The 24,962-nt window shown below is 41.2% G+C and overlaps 1 protein-coding gene across 3 annotated transcripts in view; it reads right to left on the reverse strand.

Moving 5' to 3' along the window:
• The window catches only part of kiaa1522 (KIAA1522 ortholog), a 36,329-nt gene extending 20,873 nt beyond the window's left edge, over window positions 1–15,456 (reverse strand). Inside the window, exons 1-2 of one of the 3 annotated variants that reach the window (XM_051390454.1) lie at window positions 14,986–15,456; window positions 13,874–14,274 (exon numbers count right to left, since the gene is read on the reverse strand). In XM_051390454.1, coding sequence (XP_051246414.1) covers window positions 13,874–14,105 — 232 coding nt within the window. In that variant the 5' untranslated portion in view covers window positions 14,106–14,274; window positions 14,986–15,456. Of the gene's footprint in view, window positions 1–5,039; window positions 5,586–13,873; window positions 14,275–14,985 lie in introns of those variants that run through there. The other 2 variants (XM_051390453.1, XM_051390455.1) reach the window with 2 other exon arrangements.
• Window positions 15,457–24,962: the final 9,506 nt, after the last annotated feature.

Genomic DNA, 24,962 nt, shown 5'->3' on the forward strand with positions numbered 1-24,962 from the left:
CAGGACAGGCAGTGCTGCCATTAAGGTCGTGAGAGCCTAATGTCACAGGAAGGAGTGATGAATGACAGGGCTTTAAACAGACTGAAGGCTTTTTACTAAAGCACAGACAAATTAGAAAGCTGTGGCCGGAGAAGAAAGGGAAACAGAAGAAGATGTAAAAACACACCTATTGTTTTGTCTCTCGTGGTGGGAAATCGTCAGAAAGAGCAGAAAATAAACTAAATGAAGAGGGAAATGAGGTTCTATATGTATATGTAGCTGTGTGTGCAGGTATTGCTTGCCTGCATGAAAAGCAGAGGAGAGCAGTCAGATTCACATTGAGAAACAGAAACAGAACATAAAAGATCAGGGCTGGAAGACGAGCCAGGGCGAGGCGTAGGAGAGGCAGATAGCAGAGACGAAAAGTCATCTTCTCTTTATCCAACTGTGTGTTGCCTAAGCTCTCTGCGGGGAGTCAGTGGCACACAGTAAATGGGATCTTCAAAGGAGGACCAAGAAGAGAGCGTCTTAGCCCCGCTTACAGAAATCAAAAGGCTTAGGCGAGCCTTACCCAGCAGGATAATGGAATATGGAATATCACACTCGGCACAAGACGGCCGTAATGAAAATGGCAAGGAAATCTGCTGGCAGCCTTGTTCTCAAATTATACACAGTCCTATACAATGTGTTCCCCTCCTCCTCTCTACCCATTATATCCTCGAGACTAGAGTAACCTTCTTTCCGTTCTCCCTCCCTAATTCTGTCATCAGTTTTCATTTTACTTCACCTATCAATCCTTCATCCTTCCAAGTCACAGCTTTTCCATTTTGCACAGTCAAAGATGAGCAGTCAGAGTAAATCTTATTGTGTGTACATGGAAATATCTCCCCTTTGGAATGCTGGAAGATAAATAACCGTCCAACAATCCAAGGTCAAGAAGATAACAGCATAAAGGAGAGGAAGCAGAGGGGAGTGAGAGGGAATGAGATGAAGGTAAAAGGTAGATAAGGTGTGTGATTTCAACAATATATCCTAATATTTTAGTTTCAAGTTTACAGCGATACAATAGTTAATTAGATGAATCATTCTGACATCTCATCTTTGCGCAGAAACCCACTGAGTCAGTCTATCCTAATGAAAGCCAGCTGAGGTTCTCCCTGCAGAGTGGACACTTATGAAGAGGTAATATGAAACATCTGGAGTCCCATCAGCTGCATCACATGAGTTTACAGATCCTCAAAATGACCCAAGAATCCAAGGATGACAGTGCAAAGAAAGAGAGAGTGAGTGTGTGTCTGGCTTCCTCTGCGTCACTGACCACCTGTGGATGCAGTAAAAGTGAGTTCATAGTGAGCTAATCTTAACCACTGCAGCCACTGTCCTGGTGCTCACATCACCAGATGAATAGGCATCTTTGTGACTTTGGAGCTCAGCTGGCCACATCTCGCCTCACCTCTCACATTGTGTCTTTTAACAGTCTGCGTGCAGACAAACACAGGCAGTCATTGGTAACCAATGCTTGAATTGATGAGTTGATAGTGTGAGCCAGGTGCAAGTTAAAAAGTTTGAAAGCATCTTGTTTCATCTTTGTAGTCACAGATAAGAACACTTTCCCTGTTTCAGTTTTCTATTTTCTGTGATAGTAAATTGAATATTTTAGTTTATAGTTATAGTTTTGGCATTTTCACTATTTCTGAGTTGCAAAACTAATAGTAACTCTTCTTCAGTGGTTTCTTGGGTGTTCCCTTCTGATGGAGACACACTGCTTGACTATCAATCTTGGTAATTATGACTGGTTTTCAGGATCACACTTAGTCAACCCAATGGATGCTGAGTTCACACTGTCTGAGGTTTGAGGACTAAAAGTTCAGAACACATGTTAAGTATTTCAAAGATGTCATTTTTACATCCCAGACTTGGACACATTAACATCCTCCTTTAACATGAACTTGTCAGTGACTGAGCAAAAGCCAATGGGAAACGCAATGCAGAAAAAAAAAGACACCCATGGATGACCTTGACCAAAAATACAGAAAAGGCGAGGCCCTCCATGTGTGACATCCAGTCGTTTCCCAGTCTGTTAAGTGTTGTATTCCCCATTATAAACAACCTCTCAGGTGTTGTGAAGGACACAGGTGGGGTTTCTGGTTTGGGACAAGGCCAAAACCACAGACATGACACATATTTCAGGAGCATAGAGCGAGGATCTAGCCACTGAGTTCATCTCCTGCATGTTTCATTAGCTTGCTACACCTAGAAGCTGCGTTACTGCAGCACAGAGACACCGTCTACTGTGTGGTTACTGCCTTTTCTGTGGCTGATAGCTACGGTTTACTGTTATATAAATAAAGTCAACAACTTGGAGACAACTTTGGGGAGTGCTGCATCAATACAGCTGCATATAAATACATGTGCAGTCACAATTCTATGAAATACAATGCACGCTCTTCTTTCTCTCTGCTCTATCTGGGTTAATTTGAGAGTATTGAGATTGCAGATAGGGATTGCAAAAGCTACAATCTCCTCAAACAGGAATTCAGCCTCATTTCAAGAAGCTCGGAGAAGTTGTGTGTGTGCGTGCTGGATGGGTGCCCATGCGTAAGGAAATTGTCTGGAATGTAGGAATGCATTCACACCCCAAGTGTCTGAATAAACTCCCCATGAATGAGGCAGTGAATACAGGAAAACAGAAGACAACAATCACACACACCCACTTAGACATCGACCACCCTGAGAGAAAATGAAATCAAGATGTGTATATACACACGTTCATTATCGAGCATAGTCCATCTTTTTTTGTACACACACACCCACAAACACAAACGCCAGCGTGAGGTTTTGATCAGTGAGGTTCCTTCACTGCCCCGGTCCTGTTTACTGACATCTGATGCATACCTCCATACCATTAACACACAGGGTTCATTAGGGTAAGCTGTGACCATGGCAGCCAGTATCATCAGGGACCAATTTCAACCACATTGGAGAAACACAAGACACACTAAGGGGCTGAATTAATCTGTTAAGGAAAATGTTAGTGAACTTATTTACCAAAATACAGGCTACAATATGAAACTGAATTGAATTTCCCTCATCTGAAAGTGTGACTGCAACAGAAAACACACCCACAAGCAAAATGGAAGTCTGTCAAGAATTGATCAGTCTTGGTCTGATCTTTATTGCTGTTTGGTTCCAGCTAATGTTGGTCATATTTCATGCTGTCTAATGACACAAGCAGATAAATGCATTTGGTAATATTCTAATGCACCAACCCCAGCTAATGGCCATATAACCATGACAGCCATCTAACAGAAGAGAGAGAACAAGAGGCAACTAAGATCTGTGGAGGGTTTGTGGTAAACAAATTGCTCCATCAGCATCTGTTCATCAAACGTCTTTGCACCACTGTTTTTTAAAAAAAATATCATCTTGAAGCAAACACAAAAACTTTTGTTGCAATCGTGGACATATTTTACCAAAACCACACTGATTTAGCCTTTTAGATTTTGTAAATATTTGTTTGCTTAAAAGTACTTGGATAGAAACCAGTAGACTGATTGAAGTGAAAATGAAACAGTGTGTGGGCTTACATTTATCTATCAGTTTCATTGAGTCTTAGAAATGCCCCAGGAGACAGTCTTTGCCATGGTAATTGAGAATGTGCCAAAGCAACAGTAAAAATGAAAGAAAAAGAAACATTATCAGTGTCTTTAAATGCAGAAAAATAACAGTACAGCCTAAAAAAATTATAAATTCAAACCGCATGGGTCCAGGCATCCTTTGTTAAGCAATAATCATTTTCTGGTCACTTGGGGCTGCGGAACAAGCTGTAAACACAACACTGACATATCTTTACCTGACAAAGTTGTTTATTGGTGGATGTAACTTAATATTCACTCAACTATTAGCTTTGTTTTGGTCTGTACCAACTCCTGAGTGGAATATCTGGCTCCTTACTCATCTGCTCCTTGGTGAATATAGTAGGTTTTTTCAGAGCAATTTTTCTGAAAATAGCTGTGACTGGAAACAAGGGCGATGAGAGCGAACCAAAACAGTACAAACCAAAACAATGACTTGAAATATGCTAAAAAGCTGCGGAGTCCAGTGACAATTCTCTGTGGGTTCGTCACAACGAGCAACCCCTTTCGAATTACACACAGTAAATGGATCCATTGTTAATATGAAAATATGTATTACTGCGGCTCTAAGGCTAGAGTTGGTACAAGTGACCCTGTGTCCAGAAACTTAAAGTTCACTACACTAGACGATGCAAGAATAAGGCTAGGGGAATCATTAAGAATCCCAACCAACCGGATAATGGCCTTTTCTCCCTCTATTATTTAATACTATTCAATTTTACCCTTTTTTAATTAAATACATTGATATGCTTATATGTGACAAACCTGAACTTGAACACCTGAGAAAGAGAAAATGTCAACAATCTCAGTGGCAGAGCATTATCTGACAATCTGTGTGTCTTGTGTTAAACCTGTTTGTCTGGTGGGTTTTGTTGCTTCAGGGACTGTTAACAGAGACAATGATCAGTGTGGGACAGCCTGAGCTGTTTTCCACTGCAGGTATAGTGGTCTGGCAATAACAGCTCACAGAATCATAAAATAATACCCACTCTTAGCCACAGGATCACACACACATATACACTGTGTCCTAAATTAGAGTCCCCTGTTACCCTAGTCATCTGTCAGCAGGAAACAAATCACTGGAAGAAAAGCAGAAAATAAACACTCTTGCCCACACACAACCCTCTTCTGCATACTTGTGCAAGAAGCAGGAAGCCTTGACGCTGACTAAGATAAAGTCAGCACAGGAATATTGTCACTCTGCATCTAAAAAGCTTACTGTAGGAACTAATTCACATGCACATGACCACACATCCGCAAGCAGCCAGCTACATAGGTCAGTTAGCTTCTCAAACTGCTCACATTCAAGTCTGGTTTTATGAATAAAAAAGCTACTTTTCCAACAATCAGTCTTTCGAGATTGTCAACAAATGTTTATGGCGGCTGATCTGAGCATACACTCCTGACATCCTGTGTTGCTCTTACCTGTCTTCAGTTTGTCTTGACGTCCAAACAGCCAGGAGCCTTTAGGTTTTCCCCGGTTGGAGCTTGGGGATGTGGTTGGAGAGAAGTTTTTCTCTGTCTGGACCTTCTTCTTCTTCTGGATGCTGTTCCCCATTTTGGGGCAGTCCTGAAGCCCCTAAAGGGGGTCTATCATCTCGTCGTCCTGTAACATTACATGTGTATTCCTTTGCTTAAGACCTTCCCACAGTCCCTTGCTCTCCAACATGAAAACACACCCTGAGTCAAAGTCAATACTGCACTCCTGAGTCCCAGTGGTCAAACAATTCCTGCTGATTCAGTCCTGCTGACACACAACACACATAGTACAGTATAGTGTGTGCACTAAAGACCCACTGACACCATTCCTATAAAACAAACACACTTCAGCTCAAACGCTATCACACACACAGATCCAGCATGCAAAAATACAACTCAAACATCATCAGTGCTATTCTCCGAGCTGACACACTTCCAGTCCTGTACATCCAGCTGCTGAAGCAACGGCAGCATCCAACACTGACAAGCTCACTACCAAGTGTGTGTGTGTGCGCCTATGTGTGTGTGTGCAAGTGCCCCTCCCACTCTCTGCCTCTGTGATCGCTGTGCTCCCAAGTCGAGCATTCACACAGCTGAGCATTTTTTGTGTTGGAGAGGGGTGAAAACACAAACTTACATACACACAAACACACATATACACACTTATCTCCATCATATAGATCATCAAATGATTCACTTGCCTTTCTCTCATGGTAAATGGCACTCTTCAGATGTGTACCTCCCCCTAATTTCCTCTTTTAGCGAGCAGTGATCAGTTGTCTTTATTGCAAACCATTATAAGCCCAGCTGACAGATCCTGTCAACACAATGTGGTGATGGAGAAAACACAGATTCCTCTCCAACAGTCTCACACACACACACACACACACACACACACACACACACACACACACACACACACACACAGAAAGAGATTGAAAGCTGCTGATGGGAACAGAGCAGTATATCAGTGGTGTTTATGCATAGGAATGAGTACCAAAAAGAGGGAATAAATCCTGAGATAAAGGCAAGAGTGGAAACTAAAAACAGCATTGGGATGCTCAATAATTCAAGTGATCTTCACAGGTGCAGCTCTCCTGTCTGGCACCTTTTGAAATTCCCTCGTAACACACACATACACACACGTATGAACATAACACACGCACTCTGCGACGTAGATGAAGAAACAAGAAAGAGCAGGATGTATGCCAGTCAATCGGTGAGACAGATCAAAGCTTGTTTTGGGAGAACAGTCCAGCTATGCTTAGAGGAAATACAGATGCTGAGCCAGATGGGTGAGGTACAGAAACAGGCATGATGGGGGATTCCAGAGAAGCAACATTGCTCATACTTGACAGAGAACTAACACAGTAATGTGTGAAAATCTTCAGGAAACACGAGGAAGCAAATATAGATGGTAAATAGGGCAACAGTGAGCAACACTTCCAACAACCCCCCAATCTTTACTGTAACTCCTTTTCCTTCTTCATCCTCCCACTTTCCTCTATCCCTAACAATGAACATATCTGACAGTGTTAAACAGTCCCTGAATACCATGATGACTTTTCTGGGGTCTAACAATGATGATGTCATGACTTTTGCCGATGACACCAATCCCAGAACTTATAGATCGATAGCAGTAATCCAGAACGAGCGAGACATATGGAAGAAAAGAAATGACATGAACACCGTCAGCATGCAACTCGCTGATCGTATCATGTAAGATTCCTTGTAGGAACAAAATGGAGGAAAGAAGAAGAAAAAGAAGGGAGTGTGATGATGAAGAGCAAGTAAATGAACCACACACTCGCTTATCATGGTCACCCTGATCACGTTTCTTCCCTCCCCTCCATCCCCCACCCTTCTCATGTGTAGAGAGCTGCTGGAAGATAAAAAGCCTCCAATAAAAAGCTGATTTACTGACTGGGGGAGTCGCGAGGAAGAATTTACAATCCCTCGTTTTTCTGGGAGAGGAATCGATTCGGTGACTGAAGAGCAGGAGGTGTTACTGGGAATTTCCATGGGAATATGAATGCTTATGGCGTACGTGCATCAATGTATCTGCATGAGAGAAAGAGAAATGTCAGATGCGAGAGGATAATATCCATCGAGCTTCCTATTGCAGAGTGTAAAATGATCTGCAATAAAACGCTCACAGAGAGATGCTGCCTGTTAATGCAGCCCCACCAGAACCACACCCAGTACATTTGTGCTGGTAGAGTACTCCGACTTTACTATCTCATCTGTCACAGAGCTATGAGAGTGCACTTAGAGAGTGTGTCTGTGTGTGTTGGATGCTCTGTACCCTGACTTCACCTACGAGCTGCAATACAACGTGCCAAACATGCCCTAGATACATTTAAATAGTGTGATCAAAGTATGTGTCATTGTCAAGAGAGATTTTAGGATTTGACAGCTGGAGAGAACTCAAAGGGGAGCATAGCGAGCCGGTCTGTGTGTATGTGTGTGAGCACGTACGCATGCGTACATTAAAGGACACTTGTGTAGAGGAATGCCGTTGTCAGGGAAAGTGGTTGTCAGGGTGACCATCACCAGGGCCTTGAGACAGGATTAAGGAATCTACCTTTCTAAATGTTTCTGTGTACTTTTATTATTGAGTGTGTACCCAAGACTAAGGAGGTCTGAGACTTGACCTAAATGGTACTGATGGCATCTATTCTCCTTAGTAAAATTATTTAAAGTTTAATTTCCACATCAAATGAACCTGCCAACCTCAGCCCAGCACTCCCATCTTGTGGCAAGGTGCTGCTATCACAATAAAATCCCTGAGGGCATGTATATAGTGACAGCGCTCAAAACCATGCCCAGTCAATAACATCCAGACCTGCAAAGCAACAGTTTCCAACATGAGCCTGCAGTACCAGTCTAACCAGTGCCACCTACTGGCATGAGAAGAAGATGTAGAGATGCCAATGTGCGCCACCTACAGGCACGGAAAGGAATGAGTGGTAGCGGTACTGGGCGAATGTGTACGTGTATATATATGTGTTTGAGGTATCAGCTTGCAAAATGTAGAGAGTTCTGTTTACTGCAGCATATTTTCTGCTGAATACTGGGGAAAGTACAAAGTTCACACTGAACTAAATGTCACTGTGAGTCCTCCGTCCTCCAGGTTAAACAAAATAGTTAAAAGGGAAGCAGCGGATCCTATCCTAATATAATGTGGACCAAAATATACTAAGAAATTAAGAAGATGATATATGTATGTTGACTAAGTTCTCTTGAATATCTTAACTATAGACTTTTTCTTCAGACAATTTTCAAGTATACTTCATTAGAAGTGCTTGTCGGATGATCGAATGGCTTTGGAAATCCCCTCCGATGTCAGATTCAGGGGAGCTGTGTCCAAACATTAAATAACTTTCCGAAAAGGACAATCCAGTGGTCACACCCACTTTATACAGTCATTGGCCAGCTGTGTGGAGGTAAGCAGGGTTTGACCTCCTTCCTTAAGCTCTATTTTTTCATTTTGTCTAAATTGCTGCCTCTGTTATACTTTCCTTTCCTATTGGTGGAATGGGTTCTTGTGGAGAATCTGCAGCTTGCTAAATATAAATATGAGAGCTTGAGCTTGTGAGGCCACAAGAGGCCAGTCAGAGGATAGATCATTGTGTAGCATTGCAGCTTAAATCCGAAACAAATAAGATAAAGAGACACTGGTCAGTGTTCTAAGAGCACAAGCTATCAGAACTATATGGTCTTAAATGTCACTTCACTCAAGACGGACTGAATTCCTCACTGCCATCATTGGGTCTATTCTTCTCCTCACAGGAAAAAAAGTCAGACCGAGGACACGCAGCTGGATCAGGTAAACAGTGTTCAACAGGTGTATCTATTACATCAAGTTACGTAACAAGACTCCCCCCCCCCCCACACACACACACGTACAGCGATCTTGAGGGTAAATCAGTTGTATATCCATTTGTATACAGACTCCCACTCCCTCAGTCCCACGCTAAAATCTTCCAGCTGCTTCCTGCCACATCAAACACACTCCATGTCCTATAAAACAACCCATTAGCTCTCATTCCATAAACAATACTTCTGGAGAAAAGCTTTGGATGTTGATCACAAGTAATTTTAGTAACCCCGTTCCTAAGTACACATAGGTGCATATATCTGTTATTTGCAAGGGTTCTCATAAAGATTGTGTGAGCATGAAAGAAATATTTTTCAAAATATACAAAAAACACTATCAACTACAGGAAAGATGACAAAACACATCATAAAAAGACAAACACAGTACGTTTCTCTGCTCTGCATGTCTGTCTGTGTGTGCGGAAGGTGAAATTAAAGCTGATTAACAAAAACATATAACCAGTGGGTGGTTGTGACCTCAGTTCTTATGATGCGTTCTGCTATCTCCATCCGCCCATTCTCCCACTCTGCTGCGACACATCTCCGCGTGTTACTCTACTGTATATCCTCACATTAAACATGACCTGAAAGACAATGTCAATGTTTCCCCCCAACATCACAGTCAGACCCCATTGTCGCCCCACAGCAAAGTGCTCCTCCCAGTGCTGTTGCCTGAGAGACGTTTACCTCACCTGCGTGGCTTTAGGTCTGCGGTGATGGATGAGGGTTGGAGGTATCTGCTTACCCAGGTAAAATTACCTCGCTCGTCAAAGTGTGTGTCTGTGTGTGCGCGAGCGGTGACTGATGTTCGCAGGGAACATTGTGAGGGAGCATTAAACTTTCACACTCCTCCCTTTCTGCCTCATGCCTTTCTTTGCCCTCCACTCACTGCCTTCATCCTGTCAAACTGTATTAAAGTAGCCCTGAGTTGTGGCCTGTAATAGAGCTAAGGCTGTATACAATGTTCTCCATGTAATGAGATGTTTGCTCTTCAATTACTCTGCTAAGTCTGTAATCTACATTATAGTTTGTGAATCTACACACCCTGACTGTGTTTTGTGATGTGGCAGCCACACACACACACACACACACACACACACACACACACACACACACACACACTTATGTAGATAGAGAAACTCAAGCATAGAATGGGATCCATTACGAGCAAGGTTTGCATTTGTGACACAATAAAAAGTATTCTCACAAGTACACACACATTACTTCACAGATGTAGAAAACAATGATTACACACTTGGACGCACACATGGAATCCCAGGGATTGTGCAAAATGACCTCACCGCTCAAACAGCCAGCAGCCGAAGATGGGTTGTGCTGGACAAAGCAGGTAGTTGCGGGGGCTCTATATGCCCTTGTGTATGTGTGTGTGTGTGTGTGTGTGTCGAGGTGATGTAATGAGCGCTGGCGCTGGGTTGGCGCCGCCCTAAGCCTAGCAATATGCTGCTGACACACAAACACAGAGATACTCTCTGATACAGGGTAGCACTCGGTCACACACCCCCACACACCACTGCAGACGTCCACACACAGCTTTAAACACATGCTGATTACACAATAATAAGCAGTGAAGACCAACACACCCACAGCACTGCTGAAAAGAGGGTATTAAGCAATCTGACAAGCAAATCAAAAACAGTAATATGCAGTAATGAATAGACTGAAAAAAAACCCTGAAAAATCTGAGAGAAAAGATAGGTGTATGTGTGTGTTTGTGTGTGTGCGTGTGTGTGCGCTGAGAAGTTGCTCTAATTAAAAAAGCATTGAGAGAGTGTTCCCTAAGAGTCCTCTCAAGGCTGAATGGGGCATTGTGATTCGTTGTAATCTCTCCTCTCTATCGCATAACTCTAGGCCCAATCTGGCATCCAGGCTGCCACGCACGCACACACGCACGCTTACAGACCTTGACACACACACACGCACGAAAAAAAAACGCTCTGATGCACGGCTCCCAGGAATTCAGAACATCAAAGCGTGTTATTTTTTTTATACGAGAGGAATCTCTGTAAAATATAGCGGGCCGTCAGTGCTGGACTGCAGAGCTCTGGATCGGCAGACGAGCAGATCTGAGCCAGCCATGCAGGGATGACACAGCCAATGTCAACACACCAACAAAGACCTATTATAGTAAGAGCTACATGTCACTGCTACACAAACAAGAAGGCTCAGTGGCTTACAAGAGAGGTATAGAGTCTTAATTTGACACTAGAATTCAGTGTACTGTTGTCATTTGAATCATCATGTCAAATGTCTGTGCGCTATAACAAATATGCGTCTCACCAACTTAGACTATGTGAAAAATAATTGATGTGCCTGAAACTGTTTCCTCATTATGCATTCACTATTTCCTATGTGGAAATATAGAGAGTAGAAAAATGATGGTGATTCATTTAGGAATCATCATGGGGATTGGAAATGTTTGAGGGCACTACATTAGAAGTCAGACACTGTGATGAAATTGTGTGAATTCAGTAGAAAACTGGGAGAGATTTCAGATGTATCTTATGTCTGTTGATCGAGTTGATTCCACTTGTTTCTGATGCAGTCACTGGTTCAGAAAATGATGTTCAAAGAGCCAACAGCAACTGAAATTCGTTGGATAAGGACACTAGTATCAAGATAGGACAGGATAGGAAAGGTCACTGCTTAAACAGCTTATGTCAAATACAAACTCTAAATATATAGATTAATAGTCTGTAAACCAAACCAGCATAGTCATTTAGACCAAGCAGATAGACAAGGAGACTATAAGGATGTGTGCAAGTACAGTGTGTGTCAGTTTTCTTTGTACAAGCCTATGCTTTGTCTCATGAGGTTGTCAAAGTCACCCAGCGGGTTCAGAAAGAATGAACCGCAGCAAAAGGAAAATAATAATAATAGTAATAATTTACTGGTGGGAAAACAGGCTTCCCTCACTTTCTGTGTAGAAGACAAGGTTGCCAAAGAAAACAACCCAAACCTAACAATTTGTTCACACACACAGGTGAGACAGAAAGCACCAGCTGTTCGTGCTGCTGAAATAAGGAACAATTCAGTCTGTCAAACAGCATCATTGTTCTTTTAGTTAGAATAAGATGGGACTCCAGAGGCTACAGAACTCCTGTGTATGTTGACAGGTTAACTTTGACCAGATCCAGCCAACGATTCACGGCTGCACTTTGAAATATTGAGAGAATTAAGAGAAAACAGAGAAGGGTGTCCACCTTCAGCTTTCTGATTTTACTGATTTTCTGTCCAAAATCAAACTTTGCGGTTACATTTGGACAACAACAGACAAACTAAAACAATATCCTTGCCAGCAGTCAAATACAAAATAAATCAAGGGTTATTAAAAAAAACTATTATCTTGCAATAAACACAACCTACAATGCTGTATAACAATAAGGGAATACAGTGAATGAGCAAAAACCTCACTCATCTCTAGGTCACTTTTGAAACTGCAGCTCCTGACTAGTTGGGTGTTCATGATTATCTGCAATCTGTTTCTTGGACATGCTTGACAGTGGTCGACTTAAGTATTAAAATAAGAAAATCACTGAGACAAAATGCCAAAATATATGGTTCCCACACATTCTTTCTTTTGGCCACATCCTCTGCTGGGGAATTATTAGCCGTACTACTAGTTAATCTTTGGTTTCAAATGGAGTCACTGTCCGTTACCCATGCAGTATTCATAGTTCTCCATAGACCTTACAGAACCACAATGTAAGGCATAATAAGGGGTCATGAAAGTCCCTTTTAGGCGGAACAAGCACAAAAACCAAAAAAGACCAAAAAAGGTCTGAAAGACTGTGAATCTGAATATCCAAGAGTTGTTGGATAGTTACTACAGTAACACACACACACACACACACAATGACAGAAGAGAAAGGGATGGCTTTAGCGGTGGAACAAAAACAGGAAATGGGGACTGTGGATAATCTCTGTGCTGCCGACCAAGCAAACGCATCAGTAAACAGAAAGAGGGATAAGACCCCTGTGTCAGCCTACTTGTTAAGTTATAAATGTACAGACTGATGTCCTGACGATAACAAAATCCTATTACCTTCTCATCTTAATCCAAAAGTCAACACATTTTTCTGAAACATCATGACCACACAGTCTGTGATCATGAGACAAAACACGACAGAATTATAAGGTAGAGTTGCCAAACAAGCCAACTGTGGCTTCAAAACTGTGATGGTCGAATGAAAGGAACCTTAAAGAAGAACTTTTATGCATCTCTTATCAGAGACAGAAACTTCTCTCATTGATAATCAGGCTGATTTTATCTAGATAATCCTTTGTCCAGATTATCCTGGCAATTTTACTAATAAACAGAAAACATTTCCTGGTTTGAAAATAGCTAGCAGTTTAAAAAATCTAAAATTCACAAATACAAGTCTCTATTACATCAAAATCTTTTTCTATTAAACCTGCATTAGTGGATTTTTTTTCTTGGGGGCATAGAACAAGCTGTAAGACTTGAGGGTCCAGCAGACACGGGGTAACATTAACATTCATTTGGAAAATTTTAGCAAATTTGGCCAGCTCTGTCTACGTCTCCACAAACTCATGAGGGAAATATCTGGCTTTTTAAGTAAATACAGACTGAAGTACAATGAGTGAATTCCATTTTGTGTTGAATTTTGTCAAAGAACAGTGAGCCTCCTCTACTGAACTTTTTTTCTGCAATTCAACTTTTAATGAGACTTTGATGATCAAAAAATACTGAATATGTGTAAAACCGTTCTGATTTTAAGTCTTATTATTCGCTAGGGTGTCACCTTTGGTTATGTAGGAGCTAAAGCTTCTTCTGTTGTCTTACCTATTGTCACTATAGAAGAATCAGCTGAACACCTTAAATTAAAAAAAGGTTAGGTATAACAACCTGACCCACTCACCTTTTGCAGGCTCATGGTTCTGAAGTCCCAGTTTGGCATCCGTCACACCAATACCAGTTCGGTTCAGCCCATTGGCGATGTTCTTCTTCTTCCGGCTCCCCTTTAGCCAGCTGAAGGCCTGTCCCAGGGTGCTTCCTGGCTTCTTCTGCCCACGCTGAACCCTCGCCTCTCGGGCTAAGACCTCAGTGATGTCCCTGGGCACAAGGTCACCTGTAGACCTCCTCCGGGACATCCTGGAGGTTGGTCCTGGGAGCTAAGGCCCCGTACCTCCACCCGGATCAGTGTGTCTTCTGTCGTGAATAAGTCACAGGATCTGAAATCTCCCTGCTCTCTAGGGTTTGATGAACCCCTCTGTTCCTCTTTGGCCTCACTCAGTGTCTGTTTTTCCTGTCTGTCACCACCTGGGACAACAATGAGATCAGCATGATGAGAGAGAGAGAGGGCGAGATGGAAAGACAGAAAAGTAGGGTAAAATGAAAGCCAGAGGTCACAGTGACATGACAAAGCAAGAACAAGAAAAAGAGCTCATTCATTAGAATAGGGAGATTAACTGGAATAAATTAAACTCACATACTCACACAGGATTATTGCAAAATAAAAGAATAAAATGGGAAAAACTGTTAACAATGAATCAAGAACATTCCCACATTATCCTACTAAAGTTTTCCCTCCACTCATCCGCCCCCACTCCCCCTTTCTATTCTCTCATTTTTGTGTATGTAGACGAGAAGCCCCAGGGAGGAGAGCTGGACCTCTGCAGCGTCTGTGTGTGTGTGTGTGTGTGTGTGTGTGTGTTTGCGTGTGTGTGTGTGTGTGTGTGCGTGTGTGTGTGTGTGTGTGTGTGTGTGTGTGTGTGTGTGTGTGTGTGTGTGACATGTGGTTCACATCAGCAGAAAAGTGTGTATGGGTGAGTTAGAGAAGAGAAAAAAGCTCAATTCAATAAAACTAGCAGTGGAAAAAATACTTCAAATGTACACGTTATACGTCATAAAGACACATTTAAAGAAAACAGATGAACACATGCATCTATATCTACGTGTTGTCACATTAACAAACAATGCAAAATATTTGCTGTAAAGTGGTCAGACAGAATATAACTTCGTACAACTTACTCAGCGAGCGTGCTGTCTTCTCCGCTCCCCTCTTTTCTCTCAGCCTGAGAACAGCTTTGCAGAGCATGTGTGTGTGTGTGTGTGTGTGTGTGTTTAGCAGAGTGAATGAAGCTCCATGCTCTCTGAGTCCCTCCCTCTGTATGAAAGCCAGCCTCTCCTCCCACCTCTCACAGTGTTGTTAGGAGTTAGCCACACCATTCCAGTGCTGGTTGCTTCTCCTCACGTTCTAGACAGCTGGTATTTAGCATTTTGGCTTCAGTATTGAGTCCTTCACTTGAGCTGCATGGGTCATTAGTAGTTTCTTGTCCTGCTGTTGGCTTTCCTTTTGTCTTTTCCCCTAGCCTCCTTTCCGGGGATCAGGTGCAGTCATCCCAGTCTCCCTCAGGTGGGGGACCCCTGGGTCACAAAGCATCATGGCAGCTAGGAAAGAAAAATACACACCTTGAACCAGTGTATCCATAGATAGATCACTTTATAACCCAAAAGACAAGACAAAATGCCCAGCATAACTCTTGTGTAGCTTTCACAGAGGGGAGAGATGGTTTATTTTTATTTTTTCAAGAGAAAGAAATTGATATCTGATGACAAAGTTCCCTGGGAAACTACTGCACAGTCCAGTATTGGAAAGGTGGCCTGGCAAAGGTGAAGAGGTTCAGCTGTTTCTCTGCAGATAAGTGGGAGTGGCTCTTTCCTGTCACTGTGCAGCCAGGTGGAAACCTGATGCCCCTTGTTAAACATGACACACACACACACACACACACACACACACACACACACACACACACACACACACACACACACAATTAGAAAGACAGGTAGGGCGAGTCACAAGGGGCCAGTTACTGTTAAGTCATGTCTAGTTGTACTCAACCTATACATAGAACAACTCAGCATAGAAGCTCTTTCAATTAACTCTAAAGTGAGTTTCAAATTGCACTGTGGAGACAAGGGAAGCTGACATCACTGTATGTGTGTGGGTTGGTGGGTGGGGGGAGACGCTTGTCAGAAGTGGGTGGAGTGCATATGTGTGCGCGCATGTCGTGGGACTAGCTCATCTGGTTTGAATGTGGAGAGGACCCACTGGGGTAAGGAAGGGGAAGCAGGATGACAGACGGTGTAGCAGCCTTGGGGGAACAGACTCAGACACACCTGTGACTAGAGTCTACAATACCGTTTGTACATTAGCAACAAGGGGCTTCAAGGGGGCTTTGTGTTAAATTCTACACTAACAGAAAAGCACTGTATTATGTAATAATTGTAATATGTGTACCCAAAGAATATAGACTGAATGTGTATGGTATTGTTAAAAAATTAACCATAAAGAAGTGTTAAAAACCCCACCCACTACCTCCCGTATCCCCTTTGCTAAACAGTAGCTTATAGCTGACACAAACAACCAACCCAACATGACAGAAGTAAACTTGTTAATTAAAGCAGCAATCCAACAGAAATATCACTGAAGAGGGAATACATCCACATGCAAAATGCTTGTTTTTGTCTTTTCTAATGTGAACTTTTCCGCGTCCATAGCTACAATAAAAAGCAATAAAAACCATACAAAGCACCTGGCTTCACAACATCAATAGTTGTTTAGGGAGGCAAATTTTTTTACACTCACCAGCTTTCCAGCTGATCCAGAGATTTTCTTTTCTATCCTCTCAGCTACAGCCACTATCTACTATTGATTACAGGCAGGTTGAAAATTGATCATCAGTCAATCCAGATTCTCATTTTCATCTAGACTAAAAACACAAGTCTGCATCTTTGTGATATGATATGTGATACATTTGAGCTAACACTTGCATGTCATGGTCTGTTTCATCTATTATGAGTGAGCTGTGGGTTACTGTCTTCATTCAGCTCTGAAGATGAGAATTACCTGTCTGTTGGGATTCCTAAGCTAATTCTGGCACATGACCTAAAGATATCACTGTCAGAACACACTAAGAAATCAAGGTACAGAAATGGACATAAAAGGGCCCAAATGCTGTGTTGCTCCAGCTGTACCCCAACAGGGTACAAGAACTGTACCTTTGAACATGGTACCTTCTTTTCTGTACCTCTAAAAGAAAATTGCTGTTCCCCTAGTGACATAAATGTAACTTTATGTCCTGGTACAAAAATGTACCCATTGGAAAGTTACAGAATCAGTACCTAATGAGGTACAGCTGGAGCAACATGCCATTTTGTATCTTCATGTGGCAAAAACATTTCCTTAAATTCAGAGACATTTTTTATTTTTTAACCTTTATTTATTCAGGGAAGGTTCACTGAGAGGCAGCCTCTCTTTCGCCGAAATGCCCTGATAACATTCATACCTAGAAGCTGCCCAGTACAACCACAGCGGATGGGGTTAAGGGCTTTGCTCAAGGGCTCAAGAAATAATAATTCATTTACATCTTTTAACAGTTTTCAGTATCTTTTCATTGTCCTGTTCAGCCAGAACTGATTTGTCCATAACAAGTGAATGCTGTAACCAAGTTGTAATCAAGTTTTAAATTCTGTAAGCTTCAGCAACAAGTGCACTTGCCATAGTCACATGCCACAGCAGACTACAGGGGGGTTGCACAACCCAACTCAGCAGGGGCTCCATAAGGGAGGACCACGACATAAAATAAAGTTAAATAAATACAGAAACATTTTTTCACCACGGAGGAATGCAAAGAATGAGAAAATAGAATATAATAGATAGAAGATACTCCTTGAATAAAATAAAACTGTGAGTAATAGTGATGGCTAGTGGAAGCATTTCACTCTGCTACACTGACAATTAGCTACTTGATTAAATTACAAAATCACAAATAGATCCAACTTGTCAATACACGCTGAAGAAGGGTGTCTTGCCCGAAACGTCCGTGTGGCACAATTAAAGAGTTTAATTGAAGTGCTGTTCTAGTTCTTTGCTCATGAAATGATTCCCAGGCCACACAGACCAAAAATTGAATGGAAATGCACTAACAGCCTATTATATTTCAATAAACCCAACTCTCTACTTAAATCAAGATTTTGTGAACACTGGTTTGCTGTAACATTTTACCTTTAGCTTGTTAAAAGTACAATTATGTACCATTTCTGTCAGCCATTATTTTGTACCTTTAAAATTAAACAAAAGGTCCACAGTTATTCAGGACCTTTTTCGTACCTTTTTCTGACAGATGTACCTTTGAGTACAGAAATGATACCCCTATTTCTCTGTGTGTGCGGTACTCATATGCTGCAACTTTAATGGCCTTCAGCTTCAGGAAGATATACCATCAGTGCTAGTCAGCAGGCTTGTGCTACATATATCTCACATTTTTGAGTGAGCGATGATTCATGATGTCTCTGTGTGTGATGTATTTTTTGTGTGCATGTGGTTGGGGAATCCATACTGAATGCGTGTCCTGGTGTGCTGGGAGGGGTTAAAATGAGTCATAGTTTAGTTCACTCATGCCTAACAGATTGAAATGTTTTAACGTTTCCATGGTGATACAATAGAAAACAGCCACCCTCTGTATGTCTTCGAGGGAGCTGTACAGTCTCTTTGCGAGTGTGTGTGTGTGTGTGTGTGTGTGTGTGCACACAATAAGAGGTACAAAATCATTAACCGCCAGAACACTATGAGCCTACTGGGGAATGTATCACCAATCCTCCCTTACTCTGTTTCCCTCTGTATCTTTCTGTCTCCATCTTTTCTTTTCTAGCTTAACTGTTGTAGCTACATTTTCTGGCTATGTTTACATGCACACACACATCCTTTTCTAAGGCTCCCCCAAGTTTTAATGCCTTTGTTTGTGAGGCAGATGGTCATGCAAACAACTTAGGATAGTTGTAGAATAGGATATATAAGGCAACAACATCACTGAGCAAGTTTTGGAATCCATTTCAAATGTAGCTGTGAAGAACTTAATTCTATATCATTAGTGGAGAAATAGAGGGACGCAAGAATTCTGTTTTTTCATGTACCCATGATTATAGAGATATACAGAATCATGCCATGTATAAATAATAAATATTGCAGAGAATAAGTTAGTATCTGGATTACTGTGCATAAAAAAACATAACCACTGCCCAAAACAAGTTCAAACAGTCTGAACAGTCCAAAACATAACAGCAAGCACAAGCAGCCTATGGTGCCTCACCAGTAGGGGTGGCAATATGGATGAAATCTCATCAAGGATAACTTTATACCACAAGAGTCTACAGCTGCGCTAACGGTCTATGAAGGACAGTAATGCTTTAAGCTAAATCTTGATATTAGCATGCTAAAATGCTTATGTTTGACAGAGGGTTCATCGCGTACACCATCTTAGTTTAGCATGCTAACATTTGTGAATTAGCAATAGACACAAGGTACAGCTGAGGCTGATGGGAATGTTGTTGGTTTTTCCGGGAATTTTGGTAACAAACCAGAGCATGAATGTCTGTACCAAATTTCATAGTAATCCATTCTCTCAATATCTGTCAAAACAAATCACTAAAAATAAAAAATGTCAACCTTGTGGTGGTGCCTGAGGAAAACCAAAATAATTAAAGTTTTCTGGAGACCACGAATGCCTGTACAAACTTTGACAATCATCCATCTAGCTGTTGTTGAGATATTTCTGTCTGTACCAAACAGAAAGTCTGACTGACCAGCATTGCCATCCCATGAGTCACTCCATTAGCATGGCCAAAAAACATACATCATCACATTCATGAAAAACTTGAATATAATAATCAGATTACATAATAAAGAATAATGGCAGAGCTTTATATTTCCAGAAAGCAGTTGTGCTCATTTATTTCTAACACTGCTCATAAGATCTAATACAACCTAAAATAAAGGGATACCTGTGCAAATATATCGCCAATTGTCAATTTTTGGGCTGACAGAAACTTTGAACATATCACCCAACCCTAGCACCTTGTTCAAGGACAGTTGAAACTCTTGAGCTCCATAATCAGACACACTACCAACAGCAAGATGACATTTCTGTCAATGACCTGTGTGTATGTGTGTGTGTTAGATGTGACTGAAAAGAGGCTGCAGGCAGGAAATCCATACTGCCGGTTGGGATAAGCCCAGCTATCTCGGACCAGCATTATCATTCCCGACCAGCTTTTGTCCTGTGACAGACGCATTCTTTCTGCACGGACTGCTTCTCTCTGTCTATTTCTAAAACAAAAGAATACAACACTGTAACTACACCAAAACAGACCTCAACTGCACTGACTGTTGTTTTGTTCTCTGATCTCTATAACATTTGTGTGCAAACTGAACCCCTAGATATATATTTCTAACAACCAGTGAGTAATCAAAAGCACTGAAAAAGAAAAAAACACCCCCCGAAATGACATTCCACAGTCCAGTATTTATAACATCAACCAACTGAGAGGATGGGAGGGGTGGGAAGGGAGGTGCAAGAGAAAGAGAAATGGGGACAGAGAGAATCGAGGCATGTAATAATAGTTTTAGAGAGAAGAGGGAGAGGTTCCAGGTTGATACTCAGCTGTGAAACACACAGAGGGGATTCCTCTGTGCAACAGAGACATCTTTGTCTCACCAGCCTACGTCTAGAATAGATGTTACAGTCTCTGTTGGCAGTGAGTTCTGGTTGAAAAAGGGGTATAGGAAGAGGAATGAAGAAAAGTATAAACCAAAGTTGTTCAAGGGTGAAAAAGTGCAAAGAACAAGAAGGAGCGAAAACCAAATCTCTGACCCCACTGCACTCCAGTTTTCCCTGTCCAGACATGTTGTTGCCCTTGGTGGTAGGGATAGCCACTCACTGCCCCTACCACATTCCTCTGACCTGCCTTTAATAGAGTCACAAAAAGACCAGGTTATAATGTTGTAAGGGTGGGAGGGAGGTGTCCATTTCATTGCCTTCATGAGAAAAGGGAGAAAGTGGAGGAAATTTTGTTGAGTCATGTCTCTGATGAGTGGGTTAAGTGAGATGAGGAGGACAGGAAAGAGAAAACCTGCTGAAAATGAAGCTGTAAGAGTAAGAGAGGGTCTGTTCAATGCTTTATGGTGCCTCTGGGGACCAAATTTTGTCCAAGAGACAATAAGGCTAAAGGAGGGTCATTTTCTTACTAGCTGTTAGTTCTACCCTAAAACAAAGCAGTATCCTTGAAAAAGTGCAGTTTGTGACTCTTAAAGCTTATACACATATTTCCAAAGAACAGAAGTGTTATTCAATTCCTGCAAATAAATGACACAACCTACCTACAGTGTAAAACAGAAATAATGGCGTACACATTGCCATACCGTAAACTACTGTATGTTCACTGCCATAACAGATGACTTCTTCTTGAACAACTTTGAAGCTCTAAATGCACGTTTCTATCAACTGTAGTGCTTTTTACCTAAAAGCAGTGATGTAGTGGAGAAACTGGAGAAATTGAGTTGTAATCTAGTAACCCTATATCAGCGTTTCTATCCGTCTGATACTATCTAGAGAAGAGGAGCTTGGGTGGGATCTCAATGTGTGTGTAACCCTTTCATAGATCAGCTCTGTGACCCTTAAGCCGTCAATCAGATTTTATTGGCCAGTCTGTGTTTGCTTCTGCCTAGACAAGTTAGAGCTAGCCTGTTGATGGTTCTTGCTTTAAGTTGACATGACCCTTTCTGGACATACATACAAAGACATAAATTAAATGAACCGAACAATAATAAATGGTCCATGACCGGCTACGTTGGATCTTGTGTTTCTACTAAAAGATTAAATAATAAAACATAGTTGGAGCAAACATACAAAGCCCTGTGTGTCCGATGTTCAGAGTGAAACTGCACAGTGGACTCTCTCTCTCAGTATTTCTCAGAATCCAGGAGTGTTCAGAGCCAAAACACACTGGCTGTGTACAAAGCCATCTGGCCGCCAATTCATACACACATGAAGATTCACACACAGGCTTTACACACAATTTACTCAAATAAAAACCATACAGAAATATTTAGGCCTAGATATGACACTTTTGATTAAGAACAATCTTTGTTTTTTCTTTTTCTTGGGCTTGGGATTTTATTTTAAGCCATTTATTTTAAGCTGTCAGTTCAACCTTTAGTATGTTTTGCTATTTTAACTGACGAACCCTAACCCTAATCCTAACCAAAACCTATTTGTTCCCATTAATTAACTTTATAGTTATCCTCACTTTTAGTCATTTTGTAACACATTTATGTACTAGATAACTATTTAACACTAAACTACTCTGCATATCATATTCAACAAAACCAACTTTCTCTACTTTTTAACATTAACATTTGTTTAACATTTGTCCATACAATATATGGTTGCATTCAATTTCCTTACACATCATTTTGTGCAACATGGAGGCTTTGTAAGTAAGATAACATGGAACATGTTATGGTAAGTGTGAACTGCTCCTTTTAAAAACATGACATGAAAAATGTTTGCAGCAGGAATTCCTGAGAGGGTGTGGCTGCTGGGTTGTTTGGGACTGGACAAAAACAGGCCAGTTTCCATCCATCCATCCAACCATCTCTCTCTCTTTCTTTCTTTGTCTCTCCCTCTCTCCATTTGCAGAGGAACTATCTGCCTGTTTTCACTCTCTCCGAGGGGTCGTTTAAATGAGGCACTGACGTCACAGCCAGGAAACCTGAGGTGACCTCTGTCGAATCTTTATTAAAATAACAAGATTGGCACTCACACAACATCTAATTAAGAGAGCTGAAAACAGTGGTGATTCTCTCTGGTGAAACCATTTCTGAAAACAACAGGGATTAGGAACATATTTGTGTTGCAAAAACATATTTGTTAAATTTTGAAAGGTCATAAAATGTATTTTATTTTAAGTAGTCATCTAAATATCTACTCTAGTATCTCAAACTAAAATTTACACCACATCATTATCATTTAAGGGATGCAAACACACCCATGCACATGGACGCACATCCACACGTACTGTATACACACACACCTCAGCCAATGACTTTACGTCCAAACTTTATATGTTTGGGTTTAAAGCAGGCTTTAGGTGAACAGAGTGTCCCCTTGGAGCCTTTATGATACATGGTTGTGTTAAAGTGGCACCAGTAAGAGCTGGGTGAGCCTCTACTGGAGAGAGGTGAGTAAGACCAAAGGAATGCTACAATTTATTCAGACTAGTGTGGTGGATAAAATGTTGGTGTCTGTCTCTCTCTGTCTGGCTGGGCCCAAGTGAGATCCATGTTTCTACTATGTTGAAATAAGACAAGTCTACAGCTATGCTGGTAGCTCTGTGAGGCTGTTTGTAGGAACAGTGGTGCTTTGAGCTAAATGCTAACACACTGTTTCAGTTTACCACGTTAACATGCTAACATTTGGTACCATAATTAGCCTTAAAAGTACAGCTGAGGCATGGGAATGTCTTTAGTTTTGCAGGTATTTGGTATTGGACAATATATATATATATATATATATAGGTATGTGTTTCATATGTCTATATATATATATATATATATATATATATATATATATATATATAGGTATATGTTTCATATGTCATGGCAATCCATCAAATAGACATTTTACTTAAAACAAAAAATCTCACTGAAAGGGGTGTTCATGGAAAGTCAAGGGATCACCAAAGTCTGTTGGCTCCTCTGGAGACCATGAACGTTTGTACAAATTTAGATTTTATTCTATCCAATTATTGACTGCCAGATAGACATTGTCACGTCAAGAACAATGCCACTAGCAAAGCAAAAAACTGCAAAAACATTTACTAAAACAAGTGAACAATACATCTGGCTCTTGCGACATGGACTCTGGATCCACCCATGGAATCCCTGAATCCACCCATCACTTAGAGGAATTATGTCACCCAGTTAACAGGTTTTTTGGGAGGTGAGAAACTGATCTGATCAAAACTTATCAGATGAATGACCTCATTTAGAGAATCACTACAGGCCTACAGCCAATGCAGGCATTACATACAAGCTTGTACATGCAGCCTCGCATACACACAAAAAGCCTGTTCAACACAAACAATCACCAATACACTGATGTAAACAGAGTCTCTATTTAAATCTAAAATCTCAAGACTTTGGTTAAAGATTTACAAAGTCTCGGTTTGAATATCTCCTGGTGGTTTCATTGTTGATGCTGTTCTCTCAGTAGTTGAAGTCTGTCAACCATGACTGAGCCTGCGCTATGATCCTCACTGACTGAGCGTGTGATCTCATCTCTCAGTTCATCATCTCCATATCAGCTATTTTCATCTTTCCTTCATGGGAACTGCTTGTGACTGTGCACCAGTAAAAAGGTGATAAACCGAACAATAAGAATTGTCTGAAAAGGTAGATGCAGTACCTGGGCGGTTTCTCAATACTGTAAAATGAAGGCTATTTCAACACTGAAAAAACGTTTGGCAAGTGTGAAACTTCCATACAAAGACTAAAGTAGTCTGAAAAGAGTTTTGGGTGAGATAAAAAAGATCATTAAAATGCTGTGGGAACAAGCCGTAGTGCTGAGTCTTTTAAGGGTAAGTGTGTCCTTCATCTTTAAATAGAGAATACAGAACAGTGGAAAAACACACTACAGAAGGTACACAGGGCCCCCTACTTCATTATATTAAGTGATCACTTAAGACCAAGAAAAGCCAACTGGTACAAACACTAGGTGGCTGACGACAGTAAGAAGATGGTGGCTGACAATTATACAGCAGAGGCACTCTCTCTTTAAAATAAACACCTGATTCGGTCATTGTCATTAAAACACACTTAGCCAAAGTGAGACAGTGCTTTATGATGAATGAAGGAATGGAAAACAAAGAGTGAGAAAATAATTTAGAGTTAGGAAAAGTGTGTTTGTTATCAGTTCAAATCCCCGGACCGACCGAAAAAAATATGCCTGAGGATATTTAAGGAGCAATGTTCTCTGCTACTGCAATAAACAGTTGTCAAGGTGCCCTTCAGCAAGGCATTTTATCTCTCATCTCAGCAGTAAAAGACTGGTTGCACTGGGAAACAGCAGTGTGAAAGTGAGAATATGAATTAAGACTGTGAATAAAAA

The sequence above is a fragment of the Dicentrarchus labrax genome, unplaced genomic scaffold (genome assembly GCF_905237075.1).
Source record: "Dicentrarchus labrax unplaced genomic scaffold, dlabrax2021, whole genome shotgun sequence".
Lineage (NCBI taxonomy): Eukaryota > Metazoa > Chordata > Actinopteri > Moronidae > Dicentrarchus > Dicentrarchus labrax.